General features: G+C 40.8%; 1 protein-coding gene across 5 annotated transcripts in view; it reads right to left on the bottom strand.

Moving 5' to 3' along the window:
* Positions 1 to 1014: 1014 nt before the first annotated feature.
* TOGARAM2 (TOG array regulator of axonemal microtubules 2) overlaps positions 1015 to 17332 on the bottom strand; it is an 81480-nt gene continuing 65162 nt past the window's right edge. For all 5 annotated transcript variants that reach the window (XM_030557336.1, XM_030557335.1, XM_030557339.1 and 2 more), the window contains 2 exons: positions 6923 to 7009; positions 1015 to 3626 (listed from right to left, as the gene is read on the bottom strand). In XM_030557336.1, coding sequence (XP_030413196.1) covers positions 3370 to 3626; positions 6923 to 7009 — 344 coding nt within the window. In that variant the 3' untranslated portion in view covers positions 1015 to 3369. The remainder of the gene's footprint in view (positions 3627 to 6922; positions 7010 to 17332) is intronic.

The raw sequence follows: 17332 nt of genomic DNA, 5'->3' as shown, positions 1-17332 counted from the left end.
ACCCAAAGGGCAGAGTATTAGAGTTTTCCTTACCCTATTATTTTAGAGCCATTCCCCACCCCCACCCCTACCATGACAACAGCTCTTACCTTTAGCTAGCAGGCATGTAAATTGCTATCTGTGGGCACTGTCAATGCATCATTCCATTGTTGAACTAGCAGGGTGGTGAAAGTGAGGCATTCAGTCTGCATCTAGCCTCCAGGAGCCAAAGTGGATTAGCATCTGTGATATACCTCAGCGAAATAGGCTGGGAGAGCCTCAAGGTTGGCCCTAAAGCCCAGGGAGTGTTCTGTAAATTGGTGTAATGACCCAGCAGAAAAAGCACTTGCAGTCAGCAGGGTCATCTCCTCAAGGATTAGTATTCTAACAAGAAAGGCAGGGTGGGTTAATGAATTGGCCTCTGGCCACTGAATCAGGCGACCCCAGTTCTGTTACCAGTTTGGCCATTGACCTGATGTTTGGCCTCTGGCAGGTCATTTCACCTCTTTGTACCTCCGACTCCCTCATCCTTGGCCTTGATTATTTAGATTGTGAGCCAGGGATGTCACATGTTCATGCTGTACCTAGCAAAATAGGCCTCTGATGTTAGTTGGGGCCTCTAGGTGCTACTGTTATAAAATTACAATAAGGATAAATTAACAAACGCAGAAAGGAAACAGGAAACACATTGTTTGGGTTTGTGCCAGTCCTAGTATCCTGGGTGGGGATCCCATTCCCACCTTCCCAAAAGCATTTTGTCTCCTTTGTTTCCCAAGCAACCACTTCAGTTGTATTCCACATGTTTTCCTGTTCAAGAGGAGGGAGAAGTGGAGCTGCAGTTATCCCAATGTTCATCAGGGAGCACCCCTGCTCCATCTTACTTAAGGCATGGAGCCCCTTGTCAGCAGCGGCAAAACTGAGTCCTTATGTGTTCTGAGTTCGCATCACATGGTAAAACTGTCTCAACTATACAGCCAACACAAAAACCCAACCAGACAGAACCAACATATTGGCAGGAAACACTTTATTCCCATCAATCCTGTGAAACAATATACACATGAGCAACACTCCAGGCCAGTAGCAGCTTAAGAGGTGGTTACATAAGCTACCTTTTAATTTGACTCCATGAACCCTACAACTGAACAAATAAAACAGACTGGGGAGGAGAGAGGGGTTCTTTTGCTATACACAAAAGCCTCTTTTCTCCTAAGTACAAAAACTTCCTACTGTATCCCCAGGGGCTAGAGAGAAGCTGAAGAAGCAGCTAAAAAAGGATATTTATTCAGCAGCAAAGGGCTCTAGAGGGAGGTGTGCCTAAAGGGAGGGGAACTGGGAGGAGAGAGGACTTTGAGATTGAGGGAGGGAGAAACCAGGGATCTCAGAAGATGCTACCCCTAAAAAAAATCCAGAAACTTTAAAGTAAGCTCTGGGTAGTGAGCAAGCTCAAGTTGCTTGAAGGAGTAAATGTAATGCAAGGCTTTTCTTATTTAACTCCGGTCATTCTTTAACAGTATCACTCCCCACAGAAGCCTCAGTTCAACATTTTGGCATATGGTGTTTTCGGCAGTGCCTTGCTCCTTCTCCAAAGAACAATTCCACATCACACTAAGGCTATACCATTTTCACCTGGTTTTTAGAAAAATCTTCCAAAGTCCCAAGTTTCGAGGCATTGTAGAACACCTCCACAGATACCAAGTTCCTGGATGCTGTTAGACGTTTTCTAAAGGTGGCAAGTTCCAGGGCACTTTGCAATGTTTCAGAACTAGGTTCCTGGCTCAGAGGGTGCACTAGAATGTTCCAGATGATTCTGAGTTCCTGGTGCTCTAGAACATTACATTTACACTACATTACCTATGCCATTCTAAGTTAATCTAAAAACATTTCAGAAGGTTTGAATCATTTCACCATTCTTTACTGTAATAAAAGACCTTGGTGATGGGGGATGGCGGGGAATTCACAGAAAGATAATAGAGAATGCAAGAAGTGAGACTACTATATAGCTTCAGGTATGAAAAAATAAAGACGTAAATTTAAAATTCTCAGACTCATGGGCCTCTTTGGCTGGGTCCTTCTGTGCTGCTCTTTGGCCTTCTGACTTAATGGACAAGGCCCCATTTTCAAGGTCCTTCTATTTTTCTGCTCTCATGGGCCCCATGTGCCTCACTCTGCCTGTGTTCAGAATCTTATATATCCCTTCTTCTTTCTTTCCCTCTGCCTTTCAGGGTTGTGTGAATATGTGTAGAAGTGTTCAATTTTTCAGAAATGGATATACACTCAGGTCACTTTTTCTGCTTCCAGGGCCCCACTTCTCTCCTTTACCCCTTTTCCCACAGGCTCTTGTTGATATATCTACACTATAACCAGGAGTGAGCCTCTCAGCCTGGGTAGGCAAACTCATGCTAGTGGCACTCTAACAAGTATGTTAAAAATAGCAGTGTTGACATTGCGGCTTGGATAGCAGCTTGGACTCTCAAGCCTATAGGGACAGGTAGGCTTCAGATCCCAAGCCCCAGCCTGAGCTGCAAGGTCCACACTGCTATTTTTAGCATGCTAGCTTGAGCCCCACTAGTGCAAATCTCCCCACTCCAATGTAGACGTACCCTTTGTGTCTTGGGGGCGGCATATTTCTCTCTTCCTCACTCAGTTTATTTTCTCAGGCTGGAGCGTTTGCCTCTCACTCTCTGTTTCTGGGCAGGGCCAGCTCCAGGCACCAGGTAAGGAAGCAGGTGCTTGGGGCGGCCAATACAAAGGGGTGGCACTCCGTCCGTTACTGGGGTGGCCCGTCCAGGTCTTCAGCAGGAATTTGATAGCGAGTCTTTCCGTCCCTCTCTTCCTCTTTGAGCTGCCACCGAAGGGGAAGAGAGGGACTGAAGGACATGCCGCCAAACTGTCAATGAAGAATGGAGCGGCGAGACTGAGCAGCCACCAAAGTGCCGCTGATAGGTTTGTTGTTTGTTTGTTTGTTTTTTCCTCACCACTTGGGGCGGCAGAAAACCTGAAGCCAGCCCTGGTTCTGGGGCCCAATCATCCACACACACCCCCTCTCATTGTGTCTAAGGCCCATCTCTTCTTCCCTAAACATGTCTATGTATAAATACATTATTTTCTTTTTTACACAATTACAAATCACAACATTTATACATAATTATTGTTTTTAAAAGAGCTATGTAAAACCTCTCAGGAAGAAACGCTGAAGAAATAAAACCTTATAAAAATATGCGATTTGTTTAATTCTACTTCATAATATACTATATACATCTGGATCTATAAATTTATTCCTTTCTCCAAAAACATAGAATAAAATCATTGCCAGTATAATGTCCACCACTTCATTTATCCACCCCATCAAGTGCCACACTGTAAACTGTCCTGGAGGCTACTGGGCCTCCTTCACTGGAGTTCCATGTCTAAAAGGTCCCGCAGAGATTTTATCACATGTTGTGGTTGGCTGGAAGCATGATCCTCTAGGCTGCGTCCCATCTCTTTGTACAGGCTTTTAACAAGCTTGCAGACCACAGTCCTGACATTCCCACTCCTACCAGGTAACACCCCATTTCCGATCATGTTGTTCAGGAAATACCAGAGAACAGGCAGGGTGTGACGTTCCACAGCCTGGGGTTTCCGAGAGTAGACAGAAGATACAAGCGCTGCAGGACAGAAGATAAAGCATCTTAACAATCAAGATGGAAGCCCATCTTTATTTTTAGTCCCTCAAAACTGTTTCTGACTGCTGTCTGGAATCTGAATGCAAACTGCACAATTCTCTATAAGCAAACTGAAACGATATTATCCATTAAATAGAACTATTGACCTCAAATTACCTTAATTTCTCCAAATCAGAGGCCTCATGCTGAACATGACAGCCCTAAAGAAGTAATTAATATAATTATTGTAAACTGTTGGATTGATGAACCTTTGATAACATATGATAGAAGTGTCAAACCTCTATTTCCAGTAATCAGCTGTCTAAAATAGCTGTACCAAATTTCAAGATTATAGCTCAAAAGAACTCTTGTATGGTTGAACTCCAGTAAGAGACACTGTTGACCTTTTGGTGAACTCTGATGAAAAAAACAAAGGTCTAATTTGGGGTTTCCTTGTGCTCAGTGGCCCATAACGAATGTCTGTACTAAATTTCAAAATTGTAGCCTACGGGACTAAAATCCGATCAGAAAGAGGATAATCTATTGGTGCTTCTGATGGGAAGATCTAATCTGAGATTTTTCTTGTACTTAGTGCCTCATAATGAATGACTGTTCCAAATGTCAAGATGTCTAGCTATCTAAGGTACTAATATAGCCACCATAATCACAGTATTTGGGTGCCTGACAATCTTTAATATATTTATCCTCACAACATGCCTGTGATGTAGAAAAGTGCTATTATACCCATTTTAGAGAGAAGAAACTGAGGCACAGATAGAGCATAAGTGACTTGCCCCAGATCACACAGAAAGGCTATAGTGGAACAGGGAATTAAACCCAGGTCTCCCAAATGCAAGGATAAAGCCCTAATCACTAGACAATTCTTCCTTTCACACTTCCTGAGATGAGATCTCAATTCACTTTCTGAATTGGATAGATGGCTACATTAAAAACAAACAAAAACCTGACACTACCTGGCATCTTTGCTGGCAGTTTCCACAGAGAGGCCAAGAACTGATATGGCCTGGAGACTGAATTCTCATCAGTCTGACAGAGGTAAATTGAAGCACATTAGCTGGTGATAGTGTGAGGGAAGCATACGTTGCTATTCTGTGGTTAAAGCAATTTCATATTCCCAGCACTGTAAGTCTGGCACCTTTCACCAGCATTAAATTCACTTTTTTTAAAAATCAGCCTTAAATAATACTTAAACAACCATAATAAATCAGCAAAGGGTTACAGTCCCTCATTTAAAAAGGAGATAATTAGAGCACAGATGCTATTAAATGTAGTGGCCACGATGGAGTTTAGAAGAGAGAGCTGCCTGTTCCCAATAAATCCCAGAGGGAACACATGCTCTTTCTAAACTGGCCCCAATTTATATTTAAATGCTTTATTTGCAAAAAGAGATTAAATTGCTGTAGAATTCAGTTGTGTGTGTACAGAGATTTACTTTATGCAAATTACCTTTAAAGGCCCTGTTAGGTTTGCCGTGGATATGGATGCCCATAAGAGAATTATAATGAATAAGCAAACCTTATTAAACCTTGGATTAAAAGAAGCTGGAATAATTAGCAGTAGATTTACCCCTAATTAAAGCAAGGCTATAATTAGGCTGCTTTCAGCATACATCGAGATGATCGATTTTGCCATTTCTTGGCTGTCACTGGACATAAGCTGTGATTATAGGTCAAGAAAAAGCAGCATTTTTAGCTTGTAGGATTCAGTTGATGTGGAAATAGACTATATTTACACACATTGAAATAGCGGAAATGCAATGTCATGCTTCTGGGTAGTGTTGTCAGATGCTACCGGCGTGGTGCTCTGCTCTGTTCAATGTTGACATCACTCAGCTGCGTGCGTGTGTTCCCTCTGTGTGCTGTCCCAGCTCTTTGAAGATAGCTGACACAGCAGACCCCAAGAGAACCTCCAATGACCACAGAGTCTAGTAAGATACGAAGGCACTTTGGCCAGGTTTATTGTCAAACGAAGCACAATGATAGTTCCCTCTAGATTTTACTCTACAGGACATACTACGAGTATGTGCCCCCTGGCAATGGACTCAGCTCAGTCAGTGGTGGGACTTTCCACTGCCCCCTAGGCTGGACAAAGACACCGCCCCAGGGATGCACTCTTATACAGAGGTACAAACAAGTTACACATCACTCCTGACGTATTGAGGTGCAGCCATTCTACTTAGTAAGGTACAACCCCTTTACATAGTAAGGTGCTGCCTCTCACCTTGTACATGTTGGTTCGAACAAAACAACTCTATCCATCATATTCCCCTTTTGGCCCTGTCATTGGGATGGGTCAGCTTGTACCCTGTTATCTGTGTGGAGTGTACAAGTATGTGAATGTTCTGATATCTTGTGTACCGTACCTTTTAGGTATGTCTCTTTTTGCAGTATCAGCCCTTTCCTTGCCAGCTTCTGTGAGCAGGGCCTGCCTCTGGCTCACACCTTAACTTTGCTTTGTTAGCAAAGCCTTGACCATTACTTTAGTTGAGGCCTTAGGCCTCATACCAGGCCCTGATACCAAGGTTTATATCTCAGGGCCTCCTCTTACTACAGGTAGAAGCAGATAGCTTGCAGGGTCAGGAAGGAAGTGCCTGCTCACACCCCCAGGGAGGCACATTCTTGCAACAACCATTATTCACATGAACAGTCTGCACTCATGCTGGTAGTCCCAGCTTTTGTGGGATCCAGCCCAAAATGTTTGCCACAAAAGAACTCCTCTCCCAGAGCTCTTTGTCAGAGAGGCAAAACAGACCCCAAGAATAGAAAAATATCAGTGACCCCAAAATGTTCCATAGCAGGGTGTGGGTGTCCGTAGGCTGTCGGGGATAGACATTTCTCTAAGGAAGCAGAACCTGTGGGCCTAGCCCTGATCTCACACTGCCACCCTTTTAAAAATGTTCAGGAGACACCTGGAACACTTGTAGTTTCTCTTTCTTAGGAGAGAATTTTGAGACCTCCCATCGATGATTCATTACTAGACTCTGAAAGCCCAATTCTCCATTGCCTTGCATCTTGCACAGTCATTTACACCTGTGCAAAATGTATGTAATACATGACCAAATCAGAGCAGGAGCATTTTACAAGCACTTTACACAAGTATAATTGACTTCACAGGGTGTAGGGCACTGGAGGAACAGGCCCAGTGCCTCCTGCTGTTCCATGGGCTATAGCTTTGTAAATGCATAGGGATTTCCTCATATCTGTCATTTCCCAAGAGTCTTTCTTGAGTTTAATCCAAGTGAACCATGAAAAGTTCAGTTCAGCTGAGCTGTTTGTTACCTGACAGGTGTTCCGTGATGTCCTGCATGGCTCGACCACTGATGAAATGCACTCTGCTGGCAAATGCTTGTAGAAGCAATGCATTATCTGAAAGGGACAGCGACACATTCATGATCCTTGTTTTTGAGATTGTAAACAACAAAGGAAATATTTGCACCTTCTAAAATACAGCAAATTTCAGAGAATATGGGGTACTTTTAATCTTCTCTTGACGTTAACATGGGATGGTTTCAAATTCAGAACAAAAGTTCCTGATCCCACATCAGCATGTGTGAAATTCACCACTGTGAAGAGTGCTAGCACAAGACCCACACCCTACAGCTAAATTAGTCCCTCATAGTTTAAATGGGATGTAAGTGGCACATAGGCCTCATGTTTTATTTCTGCAGAGAAGTGACTTTTACACTGTGAACATCTGTGCAAATTTAAAATCAGTTCCTCCTTTACTTACCTGCCAAGAGCTCAGCACAAGATTCTGTGTTGTCTCTGCAAGAACAAATTATCTGATCACCACCAACATCTGCAACTTGTGCTTGTGATATCAACAGCCATTGCAGAAAAAGAAAGAGAAAAAGACCAATAATTCAGATCATGGCAGGGAGGTAAAAGAAGAACTGATTTCCCAATATTTTGTTGTCAAATGTATTTTTCATCCACAGCTTGTGATTGATTTAGGATCCTGGCTGTTGTTTTAAAACTATTGCACAAAGTGATGTACAATAGTTGATTCTGTTGGTTCTGACAAGCTCAGCAGAGTTGTTTTTGGATGGTAGTATTTGGATAAGCTACCTCCATGGAACACCTAGATGTCATAGATAGTGAGGGTGATGGGTCCGTAGGTAACATGCTTCCTTCTGTATCAGCACTGAGCCAAAGCCTCAACACAGTTTTAATGGCACAGTATTGTTATAGATGCCATCTTTTGTCTGAGACATAAAACTGAGATCATTAATAATCACATTGTACTTTTTGCAAGCAGACAACAACGGTATTTGGCACTGGTGCTCTGGCTAAATTTCAACACTGGTAATTACATTCTGTCAAAAATTCCAAATAGACCCTTCACTTCCAGTCCTAAACTGTTGTGTGGTATTGATATGTGCTGTTAAATAGTTGCTGTGTTCCACTCAGACAGAGATGGTTACATGTCAGTTGCTGTTTTGAAATGATTGCGCTGAAATCCTGATATGAAAGGTGTTCCAGCAGTGCAAAATATTAGTTATTAGTATTGATCTCAATAAAGCTTTTCCATTCACTGTTAAAACTATTGTTGGGACCCCTTCATTTTGTAAGGTGCTAAGCTTACAGGCAATGCTCTCTTCTGAATTAAAAATTTTGAAACACTGCAAGCTTGCAAGAGTCAACAACCAATTTATACAGGCTTTACCTCAGAACTGCCTGCAGCACAGGGCAGCTCTAAATGGAGGCTGGGAGTGAGAAAGCAATGCAGCAGGTGATACTGTTTTCAGTAACTCAGCTTGGCCTCTATCCAATAAACACTAGATTGGTTTACTGGTTGCAAGATAGGCAGCTCAGTGTTAGCCACAGTATTAAATACGATGAGATGATTCCTTTGCATTCTCATGTCATTTTCAGTACAGCAGTGTCAGCCTCCTTAGGAGTCGTCTCCCTTGGAGACCTGATGTTATATCATTAACACGATGCTTATCAGTACTGTCTGTTATAGTGAGTCCTCCTTCCCTGTGATTTACCCTGGCAGAAGGGCTCGAGGCGCTATATATATCGCATAGTAAAAATGACTTAAAATGCATTTACAAATATAAAAGCCTCCCTGTAAAAGCCTCCAAGTAAAACCAGCCAAGGGGTTTAAAAAAATCATAGGTATATACTGGACTTGCCACACCAGATCAGACCAGTGGTCCATCTAGAATGAGGTTTTCAAAGGCATAAAGAAGAGTTAGGCTCCCAGTTCCCATTGACCTCCTATGGGAATTAGGCACCTGTCATTTGTGCCTTTGAAATGCTCCCCCCAGTCCAGTGTCCTGTAATAAACTGAAATTAGCCCATATCAATCTTAGGCACTCAAACCCATTTAAGTGTCCACACTGAGGAATTGCCCCAGTTTGACTCCGTTGATTTAGAACCCGATTTAGTTAAATCAGGGCAATTTTGGTGCATAGAAAGGCCCTCAGTTTCCCATCTGTAAAATGGAGATAATGATACTTCCAGTATAGCAAAGATACTGCCTTGTCTATTTAAACTGTAAGCTTTTTGGGACAGGGACTGTCTCTAGCTATGTTTGCATAGCACCTAATACAACGGGGCCCTAAGTTCATTTGGAGCATATCTAAGCACTGTCGGAACACATGTAATAAGGAAAAACAGTCTCTGTTGGTTAGAGGTTATGTCCCGAAGCACAAGGATTTATAAAAAGGACAGAAAGAATAAATACAGGACAAAGTGGGGGTCAAATTAAAAAAAAACAAACACACAAAACCCCCCTCTAGAATAGAAAGGTTTAAAGTGTTTTAAAAGTGGGGAGAGATGGATGCCAGGGAAAATCGAGTTCCATATTCTAGCCCCCATCACCATAAAGGCCTGATTAGCCCCCAATCTATTGTGCTGTGTCCTTTAAATGGTGATGGATTGTGTTCTGTTCACAGATAATGACAGAAAAGAGTACAGGGCCATTTATGGCCTTCAGACAAAAACTGGGGACTCTCCAAGCCAGGTGTCAAAGTAAAGGTAGATAAATGGTGCTGGGGATTATTCAGAGCTAATTCAGTTTGTTTCCAGGTGGATTTTTGGTCTCAAGAGCAATAATTTTACAATAGGCTACTGAGCAATTTTGTAAGCACTTTCCATTGCTGCTGGGATCATCAAAGGTGGTAGATGGGAAAATCCTATCTAAAATTTTGATGCCCGTGAACAACCAATTTCCCAGCTGCATCTAGGGTCCAAAATATAGGAGTTAGCAGAGTGATTGGGACATACACACAACTTACCTCCTGTAGTCTAGGAAAGTAGTAGGGCCTTGCCACGCATGTTTTTTTAACTGTGAAGGTGACAATATTTAAAGACAAGGGGCCTGATTCACTCTACAGGGTTTGTCACTACAATCCCAATTAGGGCTGTCACTTAATCACAGTTAACTCCTGCGATTAACTAAAAAAAATAATCGTGATTAATCTCTGTTTTAATTGCCCTGTTAAACACTAGAATACCAATTGAAATTTATTAAATATTTTGGATGTTTTTCTACATTTTCATATCTATTGCATTCTGTGTAATTGAAATCAAAGTGTATTCTTTTTTACAAATATTTGTAAGGTAAAAATGATAAACAAAAGAAACTATTTTTCAATTCAGCTCATACAAGTACTGTAGTGCAATCTCTTTGTCGTGAAAGTGCAACCTACAAATGTAGATTTTTTTTGTTACATAACTGCACTCAAGAAACAAAACAATGTAAAACATTAGCGCCTACAAGTCCATTCAGTCCTACTTCTTGTTCAGCTAAGTTTGTGTACATTTACAGGTGATAATGGTGCTCACTTCTTGTTCACAATGTCACCTGAAAGTGAGAACAGGCATTTGCATGGCACTTCTGTAGCTGGCATTGAAAGGTATTTAGGTGCCAGATATGCTAAACATTCGTATGCCCCTTCATGCTTTGGCCACCATTCCATAGGACTTTTCCATGCTGATGATGTTTGTTAAAAAATAATGTGTTAATTAAATTTGTGACTGAACTCCTTGGGAGAGAATTATATATCCCTGCTCTGTTTTACCTGCATCCTGCCATATATTTCATGTTATAGCAGTTTCGGATGATGACTCAGTACATGTTGTTCGTTTTAAGAACATCTTTCACTGCAGATTTCACAAAATGCAAAGAAAGGTACCAATGTGAGATTTCTAAAGATAGCTACAGCACTTGACACAAGATTTAAGAATCTGAAGTGCCTTCCAAAATCTGAGAGAGATGAGGTGTGGAGCATGCTTTCAGAAGTCTTAAAAGAGCAACATTTTGATGCAGAAACTACAGAACCTGAACCACCAAAAAAGAAAATCAACCTTCTGCTGGTGGCATCTGATTCAGATGGTGAAAATGAACATGTGTCGGACCGCACTGCTTTGGATTGTTATCAAGCAGAACCTGTCATCAGCATGGATGCATGTCGCCTGGAATGGTGGTTGAAGCATGAAGGGACATATGAATCTTTAGCACATCTGGCATGTAAATATCTTGTGACGCTGACTACAACAGTGCCATGCAAACGCCTGTTCTCACTTTCAGGTGACATGGTAAACAAGAAGAGGGCAGTATTATCTTCTGCAAACGTAAACAAACATCTTTGTCTGAGCGACTGGCTGAACAAGAAGTAGGGCTGAGTGGACTTACAGGCTCTAAAATTTTACATTGTTTTATTTTTGAATGCAGGTATTTTGTACATAATTCTACATTTGTAAGTTCAACTTTCATGATAAAGAGACTGCACTACTGTACTTGTATTAGGTGAATTGAAAAATACTATTTCTTTTGTTTTTTTATAGTGCAAATACTTGTAATGAAAAATAAATATACAGTGAGCACTGTACACTTTGTATTCTGTGTTGCAGTTGAAATCGGTGTATTTGAAAATGTAGAAAACATCCAAAAATATTTAAATAAGTGGTATTCTATTATTATTTAACAGTGCGATTAATCGCACAATTAATTGTGATTAATTTTTTTAATTGCTTGACAGCCCTAACCCCAATCAAAACCCCTATCCTTGAATTTTCAGGTGTATAAGATCCAGTTCTGGATCTGAATTTTGCAAATGGCTCATATATGTCTGATGGACAGAACCGAAACCCTGGATCTAAAATATTAAAAACTTTGCAGCTTGAACCCATCTCTGTTGAAACCTACACAAATGTAGACAAATGTTGTCATAAACAGATAAGTAAGAGTTAATAGAACAGAAGTACTTCATATCTCTTTTGTCTGTAAAGGGTTAACAAGATCAGTGAGCCTGGCTGTCACCTGACCAGAGGACCAATCAGGGGACAGGATACTTTCAACCTTGAGGGAGGGAAGTTTTTGTGTGTGCTGTTAGTGTTTGGTTGTTGTTCTCTCTGGATTCTAAGAGTGACCAGACATGCAACCAGGTTTCTCTCCAATCTCTCTGATACAGTCTCTTATATGTCCAGAATAGTAAATACTAGGTAGATAAGGTGAGTTAGGCTTACGTTTGTTTTCTTTATTTGCAAATGTGTATTTGGCTGGAAGGAGTTCAAATTTGTATTTTGCTGAAAGGATTTTAATTTGTACTTGTATACTTAGGCTGGGAGGGTATTCCCAGTGTCTATAACTGAAAGACCCTGTAACATATTCCATCTTAAATTTACAAAGGTAATTTTTACTGTTTTTCCTTCTTTAATTAAAAGCTTTTCTTGTTTAAGAACCTGATTGTTTTTTTATTCTGGTGAGACCCAGGGGACTGGGTCTGGATCCACCAGGGAACTGGTGGGGAGAAAGGAGGGAAGGGGGAGAGAAAGGTTAATTTTCTCTCTGTGTTAGGATTACTTTCTCTCTCAGGGAGAGTCTGGGAGGGGGAGAGAGAAGGAGGGGGGAAGGTGAATTTTCCTCTCTGTTTTAAGATTCAAGGAGTTTGAATCACAGTGATCTTCCAGGGTAACCCAGGGAGGGGAAGCCTGGGAGAGGCAATGGTGAGGGAAAGGGTTTACTTTCCTTGTGTTAAGATCCAGAGGGACTGGGTCTTGGGGGTCCCCGGGCGAGGTTTTGGGGGGACCAGAGTGTACCAGGCACTGGAATTCCTGGTTGGTGGCAGCGTTACAAGTACTAAGCTGGTAATTGAGCTTAGAGGAATTCATGCTGGTACCCCATCTTTTGGAACGCTAAGGTTCAGAGTGGGGGTTTATACCATGACAAATGTGTTTTGCACAGCTCCAGTACTGACACTTGCCAGTGCTTACAGGTTACGGTATTCCATTTAAGACAGAGCCTGGGGTGTGGGGAAGAGGAAAAGCTCCTAGAGACAATATACTTGAACGTGACACAAGACCAACAGGGATCATGGCTGCTGGATACCATAATACAAGGGTGAGGGATATGCTCACCTCCATTCTGCTGGCTGGTGTTGTGAAAGTAGAATAAATTATGTTGTGAAAATAGAAAGGATTAAAGAAATGCTGTCTGTACCTTTAAGAAAAACTGTTGGAATGCTGCAATCCAGGTGTCAGGAATACAGACATTCACATAGAACAATTGCACCATTTAAGGGCAATTGGTGAAGTATTAGCCTCAGATCCATAAAGAGTTAGTAAGGAAGTAGGATATGCATGCTGTGCCCCAGGTGAATTTTACAGTTTTGCTTTCTTTGTTCTTTTGTCTGATTCCCGCTCTTTTATCTGTATAAATAAGACTGTTTTGGCCTTGCATGGCCGCTCACATATTCTGAATGTTATTGGCAGAGCGCTGTGCTAATAAAACAGAGTGGTCTGACAAATTGTGAGTCCTGATTCTAACTTTGACAATTTGGAGGTTCCACCGAGATGGCAACCGTCTTCACTGGGGCTGTGTGATTCCTGACTGTTTTTGTGGGATGACCGTGGCAGCCGGCACCTGGGCATTTGGCCCAAGCGGTCCCCCACTAGAGCGGAAAGGCGCACAGCCACAGTGAGGTCTACGCCATCGAACCTGTTGGTTCCCACTCTGTTCTGGTAGGGATCCCGGGATCTGACATCAGGAATCTGGTCAGGTAATTATTTCTGTGTTTTGTCCGGACTGAGGACTGTCCTGTCTCTGTGTCTATCTGTCCTCTTGTGGAGTGTTTGAGTCTGAGTGCCGTCTCTGTCTGGGGATCGGCCGACCAAGGGGTTCCTGTCCCTGCGGTCTGAGTGAGTGAAATCTGCACAATTGCAGCCGCACCACACCTTGGGTAAAACCCTTAGTGTGAAAGCAAGGGCAATTGAGGCAGTAGCCTGTGGGCTCCTTTTATGTGTTGCAGCAGGCATCGCTCTGACGAACCTGAATTTCCTTCTTGTGTGATTGGTGTGTGAAAGTCCTCCTGTACTGGTAACCAGACGTCTAAGTCGGGACAGTTCCCTAAATGAACGCCGGCTCATTTTATGTATTTAGGATGGGTCCAGACTCCTGTAAAAAGGGTCCAGACTCCTGTAAATTTCTGGGAAAATGGTCTAGGCTAACTCAGGAGGATCCCAAAACTCAGTGGCCACTGTTAAAATCTTGGAACAAAGACTGAGTGGACGTCTTAAAGGACAAACTCGGCCAACCTAAAACTAAATTGGCTAAAGGAGAGGTTAATTGTTTCATGCAGTGGTGGGAAGAGGCAAATCATAGGTGGACAAAATCAAAACTGGCCTCTCTCACTTATTCAAATAATAAGTTAAAAGCTTTATTAAAAGCCTCCTCTCCCACCACTAGACCCAGCGCTCCCTTTTACCCCGTTCTCCAAACCCCGGATCGATCCAAACCCCTTCATACTCCCATCTCATTGTAAAAAGGACAAAAAGTCCCTTGTTCTGTTCCCCTTTGTTGTCTGCCTCAGAAACTGATTCTTTATAGTGTCCCACTACCAATTCAGCAAGGTTGGGGGCGAGGAGGGGGCTCCTCAACTAGCCCCCACCCTTTCTGGTCCCTTTCCTTGAACATTTCTTTCAAAATTGTGAAATGACCACAATATCATTCACAAACGGTTCATTGAAAAAAGCAGGATCGGGCCCAGACAAGCAGGCAAGCAACAGAAAAGAAACAGGTTGAAAGCCCTAAGGGAATAGTGTCAGGAGTAAAAAAAAAAAAGTAGTAAGTGTAGGCATGAATCCCTGGAACAATACTTAAAAGGGTGAAATCTAAGGTGATAAAAGTGTCATTTTGAAACATAAACAAGTGCTTTAAGAAAAGAGTGAAAAGTTAACTATAGAGGCTGGAGAGAATTAAGCAGTTAAACTTTGTGGAAAATGTTAAAAAGGACCATGTTAAAGAGAAAGAATTCTTGGTTTCTTTGCAGACATTCTGAAGGGAAAATGGGCCCTTTTCCAGAAGAGTGCCTGTAAATAATCCTTATATATATATACAGCTATGCAAAAACAAAGCAGTGTAAAAAAAAAATGTTAAGGAAAAGAAAATGTGTATGTATCTATTTGTCTGTGTATGTAAAGTTCTAAGAATCTAAACCAACACATCTGGTTTGTAAAACTACTGTTTTGTAGGTGTAAGATAAATTGATTTTGTTTTTGTTTTTAATGCCACTAAAAATTCATTTGACTCTTTGATTCAAAGTTGCAAAACTGACAGACCTTTTTGCAAGACACAGGTAATTAGTGTTGTTTGGCTTTGGGATTTAGCATTTAACCCTTAAGGGGTAACTTGATTCTTTACAAAAATTAAAATATTTTTAAATGAAGACCAAGTCATGGCTGCAATAGGGCAGTCAGAATCAGGAGAATAGGTAGAAATTTTGGAGTCTTTTTGTTTGTTTGGTTTGTTTTTTTGTAACAATAGCAGATAAGAGCTGTAATGACAGAATAAGAAGTTAACAGTGACCCTCTGAAGCAACAGCAAAGGTGAGGTGCACAAAACAAAAAGAAGCAATGTTAAAAACACTGAGCCTTAAAATAACTATGTGTAATCAGACTGTCACTTTAATAAAAGTACATGAAAACTCTGAAAAAAAAACAAAACAAAGTTATACCTTATGTAAAAATTAATATGGCTAATGTTTTTGAAAAGTTATAGTATAGAAAGAATGTGCATTTTCCGTAGGACATGTGCAGTGTATATTGTAAAAAGGGATGTAAAAAAAAAATTGCAAATGAAACATGCTGCTGAATTAAAATCCTATTAGGGCTCCAAAAAGAGCCGCAATAGGCTGTGTTTTCTTTTTCAGATCCCTGTGTGTTAAAACAGAGTCTCTGAGCTCTGCTGATGGCTTTGAATCCAAAAGCCTAGCCTGTGTTGATGCAAATTACCTAACTGATAAAAAAAGGTGAAAACTGCCAGCACAAACGAAGTTGCAAATAAAGAACATACCTGGTCAGCAAACAAACTGCCTACATAAAAGGCATGGTATAACAAGATACCTTTAATAAATTTGATGCTAATGTTACTGTTAATATTAAACATTAAAATAACTTTAATGTTAGTGAGTACCCCTGTAACAACTTGTAGTGTGTATGATTTTTGGAAAAATCCTTTAAAGTAATATGGTAATGATGCTTCTCAGCTATTACCTGTGAATAAACTTAAAGCTTAACACAGCAGGGAAAACATTACAAACTTGGTCTGCTATATAAGAGGCAAAACTTGAGGTACACCACCTCATGAATTTAATAACTAAACAGTGAAATAATTCTTGCATAACCCTTAAAATGTAGAAGCCATTAAAACCTGGCCTGCCTATTTAAAAAAAAAAACACACAGAAAAATATGGGGGTAATTCCTCTGTTTTGCCTGCAGTCAGGAAGGGTATTTGTAAAAAAATGAAATCTTTAACCAATAATCAATGCCACCCCAAAAGGGGTAGAAAACTGTTCTTTTTGTCTTTCAAATAATCCAAAGTACTGTATAATGGACTATGTGTATGTGTTAATTCTTGGGGAAAAGTGTTTAAAAAATGCTAGCAACCCACCAGAAGACAAATGTAAATGTAATGTAAGTACTGTGTTTACCAATAATCACATTTACTATTTGCCACAACAACAACAACAAAAGAGTCTCCGCTTACTGTAAGCACTGATTTAGCTGAGTTCTCTATCAACCTTGGCATTAAATGGCAAACAGTTACCAATCATCTGTTAAAAGGTAAAAAGGTAACATGGCTCCTAAAAAAATAAAAACAAAAATGTGGAAAACTGAACTATTCATATTATACACGCAAATGGGGACATGTTAAAAATTGCCACTGCATAAAAGCATAACAGCTTACCATTGGTATAACATTTTCTGAATGGTCTCCCACAACTACTGGCATACTAATATTACTACCCTAATTGTTTTTGGTTTTACATTGTATGTGTTTAATTGAAATGTTTAAAATGTGCTGGTGGATAAAAAAAATGTATGTAAAGCTAAAGCCACAGGCCCAAATCACCTCCCAGTATTTTCTATTACGTGGACTAAATAAGAAGTGACACTGGCGATTAATAATCTTAGTGTCAAAAGGGGGATATGTAGGAGCAGGATTTTATAATATCCCATAAGAATTAAAGTATAATTTGATTTCATCCTGCTAGTCACTATTTTTAAATAGCAGAAAGAAATGACCCCCTGGGACTATAGGATTCTGTTTTCCCATATGCTTTACAAATTGGGCCCTCTCTAACTCTTTGTTTTAAGATTTAGGTAGTAAGAGACAGGATTCTCTATTGTGTCTGTGTTAAGTAAATTAGAGAAACATTGAAGGCCTGGGTCTCAATGTA

Source organism: Gopherus evgoodei, chromosome 3 (genome assembly GCF_007399415.2).
Source record: "Gopherus evgoodei ecotype Sinaloan lineage chromosome 3, rGopEvg1_v1.p, whole genome shotgun sequence".
In the NCBI taxonomy this organism is placed as follows: Eukaryota; Metazoa; Chordata; order Testudines; family Testudinidae; genus Gopherus; species Gopherus evgoodei.
Note: the sequence above shows the minus strand (reverse complement) of the source record. Positions and strands in the feature narration are given on the sequence as shown.